This window comes from Drosophila gunungcola, unplaced genomic scaffold (genome assembly GCF_025200985.1).
Source record: "Drosophila gunungcola strain Sukarami unplaced genomic scaffold, Dgunungcola_SK_2 000072F, whole genome shotgun sequence".
Classification (NCBI taxonomy): domain Eukaryota; kingdom Metazoa; phylum Arthropoda; class Insecta; order Diptera; family Drosophilidae; genus Drosophila; species Drosophila gunungcola.
Window position 1 is genome coordinate 247,984 of NW_026453235.1, and position 16,694 is coordinate 264,677.

Below are 16,694 nucleotides of genomic sequence, written 5' to 3' on the forward strand. Positions count from 1 at the left end.
CAGAGATTTTCCATCCACTAGTTGGGTAATGTTTAAATTAATATTCTTGTATCGTTAGCACGATTCGCGAAAAGATAGACGAGGGATAAATAAACTAAAAAGTCCGGGAAAAAAAGTAGAATATTTTTGTGCTGACTTTATATAAATATTTATTTAATATTTCGGAATAACGATTTAAAACTCATTAAGATCAGCCGACTATAGCATACAGCTTGCAAACAATCGGAATACAATCGGAATATTTGATGGCAATGGTCGAATTATGAATTTCAGGCTTAGTTCTTTAGTTCTTTGGGGTATTTGTTATTGTTTGTAGAGTTAGAAAGTAAGCTAAGATAAAAATTGAATGATCAAGTGTGAGATAATTGTCAAAATATGAAATTAAAAAGCGGGTACTTTTACTCGCTTTGTATTTTTAGGTTTTTGTTGAGCCAAAAAGACTCCTTCTCCATAATGTCTGCAAATTGTTACCCATCAGGACAGTCATCAATGGCTCTCTATCGAAATGTGAAGGTTTCACAGTTGGAAAGGGCATTCCGTCCCTCAGCTCAAATAGTCTGTCGGTGGAGTCGAGTGTGTTATGTAAATAACAAATATTCTTTTTGGCATTTGATTGCACGTCTTTTGTTGCCGTGAATTACGCGAAGGTCGCTGCCAAGCTGGTTAAAGCAACAAGTATTCCGCCCATCTACAAACACAGCCTCACACTTTCACACCCGAACACCCGCACACACCCACACACGCACACACTTATACACGTCGAGGGGAGAAATCATATTGCTGGGGCACTTTCTCGACTGGGAACAAAGGCGACAGAAAAGGCGAAAGTGAAAGTCATCACTTTTATTTCATAAAAATTTTATTAGGCCTCCATATTTCATTCACTTAGCCCGAAACGGGATTCTCGCCGGACCCCTTCCGCCGAAAGTGCAGCCGCCGCCCCGGAACCCTGATCCCTGATCCCTGATCCATATCCATATCCACACCCATATCCAGATCCAGATCCAGAGTCCCGAAAACCGCTACCCCGAATCCTATCCTGCAATACATTTACATTTGCTCTATTTACTTTTACGACACGTCTGGGCCTCGGCCCAAAGCAACAATGCCATTAAACTTGTAGATACCCCCGGCCCCTCCAGCGAGCAGGACTAGAAAAAAGTGTCGCAATTGTTACATAAATTATTCAGACGCTCTCGCCGGGTAGCCATGTCCCCGGGGTCCTTCGATGTGTCCTGGGCAAAGAAGCCCAAGCAAAAGAGTTACTCTGCCCTGCCCTGCCCTGCCCTGCTCTGCCCTGCTCTGCCCTGCTCTGCCCCGCTCTGCCCTGCTCTGCTCTGCACACGTGTTCCGGAAGGCTGTCTCTCTACATATTTCATATTTCATATCCCATGCAACATGTCAGTTCAATGTGTTAGTTTTGTGTTCATTTCCGCCTCCTCCACTTTAAAGGACTGCTTGGGATTGCACCGAACTGGTTGAAATATTAATTGTGAGCGAACATTAAGCCAATTAGGAGCCACAGAACTGACAGAGAACAGAGAACAGTGAACAGAGCACTGTGAACATAGAACAGAGAACAGAGAACAACGCTGGCCGGTGGACAACAAACTAACCGCATAAATTAGCACTTGGCCGCAAAAGGTCGCACAAAGCCGGGTGGAAAAAGTTGCACTGCCTTTGGCTTTGTGGTGGCAGCTTTTGTTGACGTTGCCTTTGCTGTTGCCGTTGCCGTTGCTGTTGTCGATGTCGATGCTACCATACAGCAGTTGTTGTTGCTGCAGCAGTCGGTTGGCAAACGCAGCGCATTCATTTGGCCATAATGAGGCAGCGCTTTGCCATAAAAGACGCAGCCAGGTAAAGGCACTGTCCTTGGCCGAGGCTTTGTGGCACGTCATTCCATCTATTCAGCACGGCGTTTCGAGGCAAGTAAGTGTTTTCTTCGCAGAACTCAAGCTGCAACAAGGGAAGTAGCCAGCTGCGACTAGCTGACGCCTGTATACCCTTGCACTTTTAACCAAATGTCGACATATATGTTCATTGGAAAGTTGGGTTGGTAGGGTTGTGCACTATCGATCGATTTGGCAAACGATTGTGTTCACTATCGATACTATCGATAGTATCGTATATGGTTCAGCCTCAGAAAAAAAGAACGAAATATTCATAAAACAAATTCAAATTGTTTATTTCCACTGTCTCACTACATTGTTTAGTAACTAAACTAATTAAAGCCCAAACCATCGATGTTTGCTAAATTGTGCGACCATCAAATATTTAGTCGTCTTCTTGTTTATGAATTATTATTATTCTCTTAAATAACTTATAGTTAATATCTATCTAACATATTGAGTGATCATAGTATAACTGATTTACTTGTATTTATTAACATTTTATTTTTAAATTATATTTAGAAATGTTTAAATAATTTCCATTTAATAAAGGTTGCTGAAAACATTTCACAAAAGAATCTATAAATTCAAAAATACCCACCTTAAACACTGAACTTGTAAAAAAGAAATGATTTTTGTGTTTGTGCAATTGGGAGCCAACAAACCGAAAGCGAACATAAAGAAAACCATGGTGAGAAATATTTGATTTGATTCGCGTGTGATTTGTGTGTTGACTGCGGCTTAGCGAGTTGACACTCGCAGACGAAGCAATTACATATAGTATATCGTGCACCGCCAAAAAGGGCAACAAAACAAAGGCCGACACCACCCACTCACCCACTCGCCAAGGTCAAAGGATAACGGGGGACACGGTGACTGGTGCAACCACGTGTCAAAGGAACTGCTCGCCCCAATCCTGCCGCCATTTCATTTCCATCATCGGCTTCCCCTAATCCTTGCAACCAAGGGCGGCTTGCAGCCCCTGTCTGCGGTGGCTGCCACGCCCACCTGGCCAAACAACTTTCTACATACAACATCCGATTTATTTTTTGATTGATATTTGCGTAACTGTCAGCACTGGTGATTGATTGAAGGGTTGCGTGGCCCACCCCTCACCCTTCATCCCTTCATCGCCTGCTTTTTGGCAAGCTCAGCAAAAGTCAACTTACAATTACTGGGTAGAGGGATCGGAATAAGGATAAGGATGAGGATGAGAATAGGGGTTAGGGATAGGGATATGAACAGGGACAGGGACGAAGTGACTACTGCCAGCAGAGAAATTTTATCTGAACAAGAAGGAAAGCAAACTTCGGCAAGCCGAAGTTCATATACCCTTGCAGCTATTGCATTAATTAAATACTTTTGAAAACATTTAAATTATGATTTACTTGAGTATGTGCTAAAAAAAAAACATTGAAACTATGATGATTTGCAGCTCAATTATTAGATAGTTATTTTATATATTTTTATTATTTCTATGGGAGCTATATGCTATAGACGTCCGATTTTGATAAAATTTATACCATAATTCTGAAATAATTAAACATTGCTATATGTCGAAGAACTAAACAAAAAATTAAAAAACAGAAAAGTTATAATTTTTTTTCATTTATTTTTCCGATTGTTCCTATGGGAGCTATATGCTATAGTCGTCCGATTTTGATGAAATTAAAACCGTAATTCTGAAATATTAAACCATTACTTTATCTTGAAGAACTAAACAAAAAAATAAAAAACAGCAAAGTTATAATTTTTTTTCATTTATTTTTCCGATTGTTCCTATGGGAGCTATATGCTATAGTCGTCCGATTTTGATGAAATTTAAAACGTAAATCGGAAATATTTTACCATTACTATATGTCGAAGAACTAAACAAAAAATTAAAAAACAGCAAAGTTATAATTTTTTTTCATTTATTTTTCCGATTGTTCCTATGGGAGCTATATGCTATAGTCGTCCGATCCGGCTCGTTCCGACTTATATACTACCTGCAATAGAAAGACAACTTTTGGGAAAGTTTCATGCAGATAGCTTTAAAACTGAGAGACTAGTTTGCATATAAACGGACGGACAGACGGACAGACGGACAGACGGACAGACGGACATGGCTAGAGCGACTCTACTAGTGATGCTGATCAAGAATATATATACTTTATAGGGTCGGAAACGTCTCCTTCACTGCGTTGCAAACTTCTGACTGAAATTATAATACCCTCTGCAAGGGTATAATAATGCGTAATGCGAAATAAATAAGTGGCATATGTGCCTGGCTGTCTGTGGATGGGAGTGTGACAAACGATTGTCAGTTTGTTTCTTCTCCAAAAATTGCTCCATGACTCTGACCCTTCCCTCGTTGAATGATTGGGTAAGCGGAGTCGGGTTCAAAGGTGAAGGTGCGAGGAGCCTGGGGGGAAAAAGGCCACCATCCGAATTGATTTGATTACCGCTAATCAACTCAACTACCCGGGGCCACTGGCCGGAGATCGGACAAACAAAATGGCAAAATGGGTTTAAATAGGGTTTGGTCCCACTTAAAATAGAGTTTTTAGACAAGAAAAAATCTTCGGCAAGACAAAGTTTATATACGCTTGCAGCTTAAGCCTGCTGGTCTAGTCCACAACTTCTCTAACAGACAACCGATTTCCTATAAGGTATTGTGGCTTAAGTCTTAAAAAATCTGCGTTTCAATCTTCTTCTGTAATTTTTGTTCCAGTTTTTTTTGTTTTTTAATTTAAATGCTTTTAATGCCCAGGCTTAAAACTGCAGTTTCAATTCAATGACTTTTATTACAGAATTGTTGAAGTGGCAGGAAAGAGAAAATTTTAAAATGCATATTAGACGAATGCTTTATCGTTTCTCGCTACCAAATTTTATATTTTGAAAGTGCGATAGTCACGCCTTTTTTGCCTTTCTAAAAAGTATTTTTGTTTTTTTTTGTTGTATTGCATTAACATGTTCATAGCATATAAAAAAGATAACAAATCCTAAAATATCAAGTAATTAAAAGATTACTTTAAGTTTCTGTTTTCCTGTACTTGTCTAGCTTTTGTAAACGCTGAGGATGTGGGTGTGTATAAGCCCCTAAGCCAAAGAACTGTACATTATTCAGGGGACATTAGTCTTGTTAAGACTCAGTTTAGTTATTGGTTTCTGCGCTGCCCCTGCAATGATTGCTCCAATTAGTTATTCCCCTCGGCTCGAAAAACGTGGACATAATTTCACTTCTGTTGCGGCAGCACCCGAAATTTTCCATTGAGCCGGCGGCCCCCAATAATCCACCCACGAGTCCAGGACCACCTTCCGATTCATTATTATAAGCCGCCAAACATTATTTCTGTACTCCACTGTGCAAATCCCAACAATTAACACACTTTATGCGGCATTGTCCCAGCTTCCTCCTCCCGGCTGGCTTTTTTTTTGCCCTCCGGTTTCGCTTTTGGCCAAATTTTGGGCCTTTTGGGGGCGAGAATAGCAACAATGCGGCGGCTGATGAAGTCAATGCCATTGCTGATGAACCCGACAAGCCGAGCGGCGGCAGCAGGAGGACAGATCCCAGTGACGCATTGCCTCATTAACACTAAAGCCCCAGCATTTATTTAGGCCAAGTTGTGGTGGTGGTTGGGGCAGGTTGGAACGCATGTCGCCCTAAAAATCTTTGGCAACAGGGGATGGGACATGGGCACGAGGCATGGGAGCCGCATAAAAATAAGAGTGTCTCTTAATTTGTACGCCTATGCCTGCCCATCCACAATCCCCACGTTTCGCTGCTATTTAACTTTGCTGCCGCCGGTCCGTGTTTGATGGCCTCATCAAAGGCGAATACGCGGCGAACTTATTAAGCAGCTTTCATTTTTAATTATGCCTTCCCCGCTTCGACTTCCACTTCCACTTCCACTTCGACTTCGACTTGGACTTGGACTTGGGCTTGGACTTGGACTCATATTTCTTTTATTTTCCGTTCTGTTTTCCCGCTGCTGTGCTCGCTGGCTGTCGCAAAAAATTAAAAAATCATTTTGGACTCCGACACCTAGGAGCCTGGAAAGTGCCTCATCCTGCCCATCTAGCCAAGTGCAATCAATCACGCAAAATTTAATTAAATTCTTAAGAAAATTCGACAAAGATGATAATTATACCCAGTACTTGTTGAGCAAAAGGGCATATTGTGTTCGGGCAATAGTAAATATGTACCTACTCTATGATGATCAGTTGCATTTGCCAAGTCAGTCTAGGCATGCTCTTTTGTTTCAAGTTTGCTCTAAAATTTTAAAGGAATTGCTAACCTTTCCAAAAAAGAAACAAAAATGAAGAAATAAAAAAAAGTGTAAATGTCCAGCTTATATATTATTGTATAAGTATAAATTTATGTTCTTAATGGAATTTAAAGTTTTATTTTGATACCGAAATTGGTATACTAAGGGGAAAATACATTTTGTCAATTGTTTTGACTCTATGTAAAGGTTTTATTGCCGCCTGGCCGTTTAACTTTGCTGACTGATGGCCAACAATTCGGTGGTCGATATACCGTAGCCTTAGCACCCGACTTGGGCCGTAACAAAATGTTCACAAAGTAATAATTTGGATTTTCAAAATTTCCACGAGGATGTGACAGATTTGTGCTGTTATGGACTAATACCGATTTAACGGCCAATATGATTATTTCCCGGTGTTGGCCTTGCTGCCGGGGCATTCGGGAAGGCAATAAACTGAAGCAGGCGCTCTTAAGTGTGCTGCGATTGTTCCCCAGCGGAGGGAAAACAGTCATATTATGTACATAAATCATAAAAATGTGTGTATGAGTGGCGTGCAGCAACTGCATGTATTCAGCGGAGATGGGGGAAGTGAGGTGGTCATTGCCATCCGTCCATCCGTCAAAGTTGCTTAAGTGTTTCTCTATGTTAATGCCATGCCAGCAGTTCTGCAAGTCGCTCATGGCAAATGTCATCAGAAAGGACATTACCTCTGCCACCCCAGCATTTAGACACCGAAAGAAACTGGACGGGGTAGTGTCATTATTTTAGCATAAGTTTGAGTATAAATTTTTAAGTTTTCAACTACTGTGATTGGGCAAAATCAATAGCATAAATGTTGCAAAAAATGGTGAACCCACAATACTAGTAGAAAAATATGTGCATAATTATACAGATAATTTAAAACAAAATGCATACTTGTGGGCAGTGTAAATTAAAAAAAGTTAAATATAAAGTGCTTCGGATGGTATAAGCACTGCTTTCCCGGTGATCGTTTTCGAAACCCCTTTCTTTCAAAATTTCGATTACGCCACTGCAACCAGGCACAACCGAACACGCCCCCACACACATAGGCACACTCAGACACCCACTCGTCAGTTGGGACGAAGGACCCAAAGGAATTCTCGAGGGCCATTTACATCTAAGAGTGCAGCGGCAGTAGCAACATCGCCAGCAGACCCGGAATCGCCAGAAACGGAGCTTTGTACATCTGGGAAACTGTGTGTGCCAGTGGCCGACACATTTATCACTCGATGTACATTGCCATTTAGGCAGTTTGCCATTTACGAGGATCGGGCTTTCCCCCCATCACTTTCTCCGCCTCGAGCCCCTGAAACCGTTGCATTTCATGCTGATCATCAATGAAATCCATGCGATATTACTTCAGTTCAGTTACTATACTACATACACTTTATTGTTTCGGAAATCACTGCGTTGCAAACTTCTGACTGAAATAATAATACCATCTGCAAGGGTAGATCTATGTTCTCTTTTACTCGAAATGGTAAACAATTTAAACCAGTGAATACTGTACCCTTTGTGTACGATGCGTTATACTCATCCGACTGAACCGATAATACCCTCTGTCAGGGTTTAAAAAACGAGCATATTGTCAGTGCACAAAAATATAGCTTACTGCTTATTTGGGATTGTTCGGGGCTGAAGGAGGCGCTGAAGGGATGGGAGGTCGAGGGCTCCAGTGGCAGGTAAGGCTAATCCCAATTAGAAGCCTGCACTGGGCCTGCGCTAATCCAAAAACGTTTGACACCGCCGCTGCTGTTAGATGTGGATCAATGAATGAATCCGAAGGCTTTCATGAATCTGTTGGCCATTAAGCTCGTTACGCGGCGATTTAAAGGGGGATCGCTAATCCGTGGCCAGGATATGCAGGTAATCGTTCGGGCAGCCTCCTATGTGGACCGTATAAATGGATCGGTGGCCGGCGAACCAGCCACAGTCAGTCGACGACACAGCCATCAGCATCAGCATGGCGGCGACACCGGTCTTTCACTCCAGCTTCTCCATTCGCTCGCTGCTATCTGGTGACGCGAAGGTGGAGTGCCCGCATCCGAGTCCGAATCTTAATCCGCATCCGAATCCGAATCCGATAGACAGCTGCTCCGGAAAGAGCTCTGAGGACGAGGTAGCCGTGAAGAGCTGCCAAGAGAGCAAGCCGGCCTTCACCTACAGCGCCCTCATAGTAATGGCCATCTGGAGCAGCGCCGAGAAGCGGTTGACGCTGAGCGGTATCTGCAAGTGGATCGCGGACAACTTCCCCTACTACCGCAGCCGCAAGAGCGTCTGGCAGAACTCGATCCGGCACAACCTGAGCCTCAACCCCTTCTTTGTGCGGGTGCCGCGGGCCCTCGATGATCCCGGTCGGGGTCACTACTGGGCACTGGACCCCTACGCCGAGGACCTCTCCATTGGCGAGACGACGGGACGGCTGCGTCGCAGCAACTGGCCCCAGAATAAGAATCAGAATCAGATTCAGATTCAGAATCAGAACCAGACCGGAAGAGCCAAGGCCATGGGACATCATCATCCCTACCAGCGAATGCCGCACTTCGATTACGTAAGGCCGCAAGCTGCGGCCTACTTCCCCATGGCCAACCATCAGCACCATGCCGCAATGATGCAGCACTACCATGCCGCTTTGGTGCATAGTCACCAGCTGATGCAACACCATCCACAACTGTTCCATCAGCAGAAGCAACTCAATCACCATCACCATCGCCATCTCCATCTGCGGGAACAACAACAACATCAGCCACTGCGTCACCAAATCTATCAGTACCAGCAAGAGTAACATCATCAGCCGGGACGAATGAATGCATTTGCATTTGCATTTGCATTTGCATTGGCATTGGCATTTGCCATCGATTTAAGCTTGGCCCTGCCTCGCCTTTCCCCCAAAGAACGGCAACTTTGATAATTCCCTCGTGGCGTAGAACGCGGCAAAAATTGTCTCTTTGAGGTGGGTCCTATTAATACACTCTAAGAAACCGCTTTTTATTGTATTATTATTATTAAAACTATTTCAAACGAATATAATACCAAATGTTGTTAGCTTAAGGTGGGTGCTATAAATACATTCTAAGATACAGCTTTAAATATATTCAAATTATTTCATACCAAATACTATTAATTTGAGGTGGGTCCTTTAAAAAGATACTAAGGTGCAGCTTTAAAATTGACTATAATATTTTTCATACCAAAAATTGTTAATTTGAGGTGGGTTTAATAGGAATACACTGACTATGACTACATACTAATTTAAAGGCTACAGGCTAAGACTTCAAATTTATCAAAATATTTTCATTCCTAATTTAAGTACATCATTAATAAAAAATTATACAGCTTTAAAGTAAATTAAAATAATTTCACACCAAATATTTTTATTTTTTGGGGTATGTCCTATTATATAAAGCTTTAAAATATATTAAAATTATTTCATACCAAATATTGTTAATTTGATGTGGGCTTAAAAGGAATATTCAGTCTAAGATACAGCTTTAATATATATTAAAATAATTGCATTCTCAATTTAAGTACCCCGTCAATAAAAATTATACGAGTTTACATAAACTATTTTGGTTTTCGTGAATTAAATTGTTATTATTATTTTCTTATTTTACACTTTTGAGATTAGCTGGCTTACATTCAATTTTGGCTCAAATAATTTATTTTAATTCTGTATACCTTTGTATATTAATTTTGGTCAAAGGATTGCAAAGCATTTATTTATTTGCATAATTGTTTCCTAGCATGACAAGCCATGTAACGTTTAAATTACTAATAGACAAAGCGCAGAACATTAACAAAAGTACGTAATTATTAGTTAGAATATTTTAATTTAAAGCTTAAGTTTATTCACTGCACTCATTAACTTAATTCTATTTGTGTTTTTTTTTTTCTAAATAATTTTATTAAGAATTACATTTAATTTTGGTTCAAAGGGAATTCTTAAATATTTTTTAAATTTTATAATCAAAAGATTGCAAGGCATTTATTTATATGCTTAATTATTTATTTTCTTTTCTATTCACTACATTTATAAAATGATAGATTACTGATAGCCAAAGCGTAGAGCATGAATGCAATAAAGATAAATAATTGTTATTTAGAAGATTTTTATTAAAAGTTTATATTAAAATGTATTTACTCAATTTATACACTAAATTATATATTTTTTGTTTCAATATTTTGATTTTTTTACCTTACAGGTTTCAATAGTACAGTCTGGATTAAGTTGAGAGAATGGGACTGACTTTGGGGTTTCCAAATCTGATACCTATTTTTTTCGGTTTGGGCCCAAGGACTCTGAAAAAGAGCACTGCACCGAGTGAAGACGTCCTACGACTTGAGTGCCCCTATTTCGAGGGTGTCAGCCAGGCGGCAATCGCTATCCTTGAAAGTTTTCCTCTTGTTTCCGACTCCGTCGGTCTGCTGCCACAGCAAAATGCCGGCTGTAAATGACTTAAGTGCCTGGCATTTATCTCCTAAAACGTGTCCCTGCTTTTCGTCCTTGTCATCGTCACAGTTATTTACTTGGCCATAGTTGTTGGAGTGGCAGTCGCTGCCGTGTTGTTGCCGTTGTCACACCTGTTAAGTCAGTGAGTAGCGCAGTGGGTGGATGTGGCTGTGGCTGTGGATGTGGATGTAGCTGTGTGGATTGCGATTGTCGGTGGATGGGGTGGCAGTAGTTGCACAAACATCCAACTTTTTTGGCCAGGCGAAAGATTTTACATCAAATTCATTTGGTCCCCCCCTGTTGTACGGCCTGTGCCACACAATTGTGTGCCAAATGACTTTGAAACTTCGCACCACGCAAACAATAAGCCGAAATGCAATGACAACGAGATTCCCTTTAAATACTACACCATTTTTGCACATTTTCCGAATCCATTCTGTTTGTGCAGCCTGGCAGAAGTGAATGATCCGCTTACGGACTCGATTCCTTGTATAAAGACAACTTACCGATGCTCACTCAGCCAAGCAATGATATTTCACAGATCTATTGTGTCACTTTCGCGAGTGTTCAAATCAAAAGTTTCTGGCTTTCTCATTGTGGGTGTGGCAAAAAGTTGCTGATGAGCGATGAATTTCTGGACATTATTTTGGGGGTTGAGAACCCATCGAATTCCATTCTTTCAATCCTCTGATTCCACATTATTATTTCAGTTCTGGGCACACAAAAGAAAATATAAATTGCAAAGTAATATCTAGAGATCATATTGTGTTGATTGGGAAATACTTTTGCTTGAGTGGTTATAATTTGTATAATTTTTTGCTGTGTGTCCGCCTTGCAGAGCGTTTTAAGGTATTACTGGCCAAACTTTTTTTTTTGTTTTTTTTTTTTCCAAGCACGTCACTTTTATTAAGCTTTCTTTTGGAGTTGGAGAGTGGCTTTCAAAGAATTCGCTCTGAATTTTGCGAGCTTATGTCGGCAACTAGGTCACTAATGCCACCGCCGTAACAGTTTGCAACGTGCATTGTCACAGTACTGCGTTTGCTTTCGGAATTTCATGAATACCTTAAATATGCAACTCAGACAAGTTATGATATAAAAATAGTTGGGATAAACAAGCTGCGTCCGACAGGCAAGAGTTTATTTTATCCAATTGTGCAACTTAATGACTTACTAACAAGCAGGGCAAACCCTTGCAACTATTGCAAAAATTTAATATTCTTAAAACTTCTCAATATTGATTTTAAATACATTAACGCTATGATGATTTTCTGTTTATTCGGTCGTTCCTATGACAGCTATATGATACCGTTTTTCGGTTTTTATAATACTAAAAGCGTAATTCTGAATTACCAAACCAGTACTAATGATCAAAAGAAATGAAAAAAGTGAATAATTGAGAAGTTAAAATTATAATTAAATTATATTAAAATGTTTAACTTATTTCTTTTATACTCCGATTGTTATATTATGATAATACCGTAATTTTGAAATAATAAGCCATTAATTTATTTTGAAGTATTAAGAAAAATAATAAACTTCAGCAAAGTTATATTTTTTCAAATTTTTGTTTTCAAAATTTTCTTAAGGGAGCTATTGGCTATAGTCGTCTGACCCGGCTGGTTCTGACTATATATACTACCTGCAATAGAAAGACGACTTTTTGGAATGTTTTTATGTTTATAGCTTTAAAACTGAGGGACTAGTTTTCGTAGGCTAGATCGACTCTCCTAGTGATGCTGATCAAGAATTGTTATCAATACATACGGCAAACTTTTGACTGAAATTAAATGACCCTTTGCAAGGGCATAAAAGTCAGGAATGGCGCTGCCTAGTTAACTTTTAGAAGTCAGTGATTGAGTGCAGGAAACGTTGTTTATGTAGAAAACGCGGAAATTCAGAACTTCCCCAAATTATAGATTGCGGTACAGGATACGTTTGAGTAATGTGCCAACTTCTGGATGAGTGGCCGCCTGTCTCCGTCTCCATCTCCATCTCCATCTCCATTTCCATCTCGATCGAGGATTTAATGTTTTGTCGCTCAACTTGCACCAACTTGCCACTGATGAAGCCACTTTTCGTTGACAAGATTTATTTCTTCTTTGTCCTGGCATTTTCCAAATAATTACACATTTACATTTTCATAGACAATTTCGGGGCAAATCAGGGAATCAACTTCAATTCACTTACATGCGAATGAAGTCAACAGAGTCCGGTGAGGGGGGAGGTGTCTCTTGGCAGGACCCACTGTATCGGGTCAAATGCCGGAAACGGAAGTCGGGCGGAGCGGTGCGATGAGATGTGGGTGATGGTCCATTGTGGCGGCTTTATCTGGCCCCATGTTTGCGCGCTGATGTTGATGGCTATCTTTAAAAGGACATAAATCATTTCGGGGGTGGAGGGGATGTCCTAGTCTCAGTAATTAATCATGGCCCAAGGCGCTGACTTAATTCCTCGAACGACGGCTGCATAGTTTTGGCCCGCTCTTTGGCATTACCATTAACATGGCCATTGCCATTGCCTCGGCCTTTGTGAGTGCAAATTGTCGAATCAATTTGTAACGATTATGAAATCCTTTCGCAACGGCTGCCTGGTTTGCACAAAATTAAGAGGCTGTCCCCTTTAATTCGATTCGTCTTGCAAAGATTGTCCATTGCGGGCTGAAATGCCTGGTATTTGGCCCGAAACTTCGGGCTAAATTAAATTCCACTTTTGGTCAATTGTACTCAAAGAACCGCAAATAGTTATTGCAATTGCAAAAGGCCTGTGGTCAAAAGGGAGTTTCTGGTTGGATGGGCGTGGCCAGGGGTTGGCGGTTAAGGGTTGTGGGTGCTGGGTGCTGTGTGCTGGAGATGGCCAAAAGGCGAACGCAATTGACTGAGATACGTGTACGTGTTAGCGGAAGTACCGCACAGTATGCTGTACACACACAAGTGGGTTAAACACACACAGGCAAATATGTCATTTATTATTTAATATCTAATTATCAAATGTTGCTCTTGTTGCCTGGATTGTTTGTTTTGTTGCTGTTGCTGTTGTTGCTGCTGCTGCTGCTGCTGCGATTACAATTAAAACAAGGAAGGCGTCGAAATGAACATGAACAGCTGCCACCACAACTTGGCCACTAGCCCCGCCTAACGACCTCTGACCCCTGAGCCCTGAGCCCTGACCCCTCTCCGCCCCACGAAAACTCGCATGACAAGCAATTGAAATTGCAAGTGGCCACGCCCACTGGCCCAAGCCTCAGTTGTGCGCCTTAATTGTCGCCCTCGTTGTTGTCGCAAATTTATGAGCCGCACTCTGGAGTGGTTTTGGCCTGGGCCTCGGTGGGTTTGGGAGGGCATTTCTGGTTATTGTTATGGCGGAAATGCGGAAGTGCGGAGTGGTTCGCCAATTAGACGGCGAACTGAACTATCCCCACTTGTACTTGGGTACTTTGGAGCGGTATTTATCGCACCGTCACTGCACTTCGCCTGATTTAATAAATAATGATTGTTATTTAAGCTTAAGGGGACATCCCGGATAGTTCCAGCCAAGAGTTAAGTCACGACAGCACAGGATTCCCATTGACCAAGGCCCTGACCAATTGAATTTTTGTGCATTTGCTTAATCTACTTAATGATTTGTATCATTTTCGTTTCGTTTCGCACGAAGTTTAAGCTTAAACTTAATGGAATTTCAGGCAGACCCGAACACAAATGCTTCTTTCCTGTCACTGACTTACAGTTTTACAAAGACGTGCTCCGGGCAGAAGATGGGCCCATTCCCATCGATTGGTGGCAGCTGATGGATCCGCTTGACTTCCCTGGCGTTCGAACACCCCAATGAGAGAAGAAAAAAAAAATGAGTCAATGGGTAGGCGAAAAATACGTGATAAAAGTTATGCCACATGCAACTTGTGAGCAATAAATCTTCAATTTATTACAAAATAATTAAAATTAATGAGCGAAATTGAAAATGTACACGTGCGTTTGTTGCCGTGTTTATGCGGAACTCCATTCACGAAGTGATTTCATGTGTTTTGACATCACAGCACTACAAGTACAAACTTATCATTATTATTACAATTACAACATCTTATTATATAATTTAACATAATAGAATAACAAATGTTTTAACTTTTAATTAAGCTGGATTATGTGGCATATCGAAAGCCAGACCTAACATCCCCACTTGTTTTTGTTATCGTAAACTCAGAAGTTCCTGAAGTTGTTGGCATAAACAAAGTTTTATATTTCTTCGTAACTGGCGATGGAGTGTGGGTTGACGTGCATGTGGTTGTGTGGGTGTGCGCGGAATACAAAAATGAAGCCATAAACTTCGCCAATTGGCAACCATTATAGATTGCTAGGACTAAGGACCAAGGACCAAGCTATGCAAAAGTCCTGGCCCGTGCTCTATGGCTGCGTTTCGATTTGCGCTTTTGTTTCGGTGGCCCAATCAAGTTGGTGGCTAAATGGGACAGAAACTGCACTTTTACATTCTCACTGCAATTGTCTATCTACTACTGTGTGAGCAATGTCCTTTATAGCTCTTTACAAAAACTGCACACAGCTATAAAAGTGAAAGTTTGGTTATTTTTTTGGTTTGGTTACTTTTTTGTTTAATTTCTATGCCGAAAAGTCTAAAGCTGTAGTCTAGAGCCTTATGTTTAATCCACATATGTTTTGTTTTGATACTTTGGTGGCATTAATTTAATACTCATCTTATTGTTACATTTTTCATAACCAATAGTTCAAAATTGATGACCATTTTTGTTTGGGTGTAGCAAAGAATATTTATTGTAGCTTATTAGCACCATGTTTAGTTATTTCAATCGGTATTCAGATCTTTTTGGGTTAGTTGGCTAAACACGTTTCGGCATTACTATCCCGTTTTTTTGGAGAGCACTAAGGGCTTTTGACCTCCTCACCAAAGCCGTAATTCAGGCGCCTGCAGCCTCGTCCTTGGGTAATGTGTGAAAAGTAAATATTATGCTTGGCAGCTATGTTTGGCTTAATTCTTTTTCCGAGTAGGAATTTCACTCACCCAACCAGCCCCCAAACATCCGCACCAGCATCCATCTATCTTCATCTGTCTGTCAAGAGAGCAATCGAAAGCCAATCATGGTCATTTAGCACGGCAAAATTGCTTGGCTGTATGCTATATGCTACATTCTATATGCTATATGCAGACACCAATTTATGTATTTTTTATCAATTGAATTTACCGGCAAAGTGCAGTAAGGACGAAATGTTTATTGGGCAACAATTTCCATTTTGTAAATTTGCAATAAATTCGTTCGACACTACGCAGTTTATTTTATCAGCATAGACAACTCAATTATCCCCATGGATAGTAAGGGAAAACGGGGTAACATAGCCTGGAAATTCGTAGAAGTATCTGAAAATAGTTGAATTCATAGTCATTATGAAGCGTTCAGAAACAGGATATTGAACGTCCGGCTACCTCCAAAATCTCTAGTGATTAAGATACACGGTAATGCGCAACATTGATGTTCTTCTCTCACAAAATATCGGAAACAAATATGAATTTGTAAAACCAACAAAATAATCTTTAAGTTTGAAAAAATCACTACAAATATGAAAAGATATTTCGGCTGGGCAAATACATGAAAAGTAAATCTTCTGCCAATATTAACTAACTCACAAATGACTTGCCGTCCATTTTTTCCATCCTAAATAAACAGTACAGTAGATATGCAGTAAAGGCTCCTTCTCCCATTTCCCATTTCCCTTTTGGCCATTCCCCACTCCCCATTCCCCATTTTCGTTTTCGTCCTGCGCCAGGAAGAGAAGCGAGTGCCCACCTAAGTATGCTACACACTTGCTAGCGATTTAAGGCAGCCAAAGAAATGGCGCCCAACTGACACGCACACACCTAAATATGTATAGTACAGCATCCCCACAACGCGCGTTGTTATAAACAAATTCACACATTTCGAAATTCGAAGTTCGAAGTTCGAAAAAAAAAACCCTGGCAGCCGAAGCAGCTTCGTGCTGGCAATTTGCCGCTCTTTTCGCCCTGTCGAAGAGAACATGCGCTCTTCGACGCTCTTTTTGGGGCCATCTTCAGTCGGTTAATCAC

General features: G+C 40.8%; 1 protein-coding gene across 1 annotated transcript; it reads left to right on the forward strand.

Moving 5' to 3' along the window:
* The first annotated feature begins 8,123 nt into the window (after positions 1 to 8,123).
* LOC128264534 (forkhead box protein fkh-2) lies at positions 8,124 to 8,945 on the forward strand. Its single transcript, XM_053000054.1, has one exon. The coding sequence runs from the start codon at positions 8,124 to 8,126 to the stop codon at positions 8,943 to 8,945; it is 822 nt and encodes a 273-aa protein (XP_052856014.1).
* Positions 8,946 to 16,694: the final 7,749 nt, after the last annotated feature.

Bases quoted from the DNA above. Each gene is read 5' to 3' on its own strand.
- LOC128264534 (XM_053000054.1), top strand. From the start codon at position 8,124: ATGGCGGCGACACCGGTCTTTCACTCCAGCTTCTCCATTCGCTCGCTG.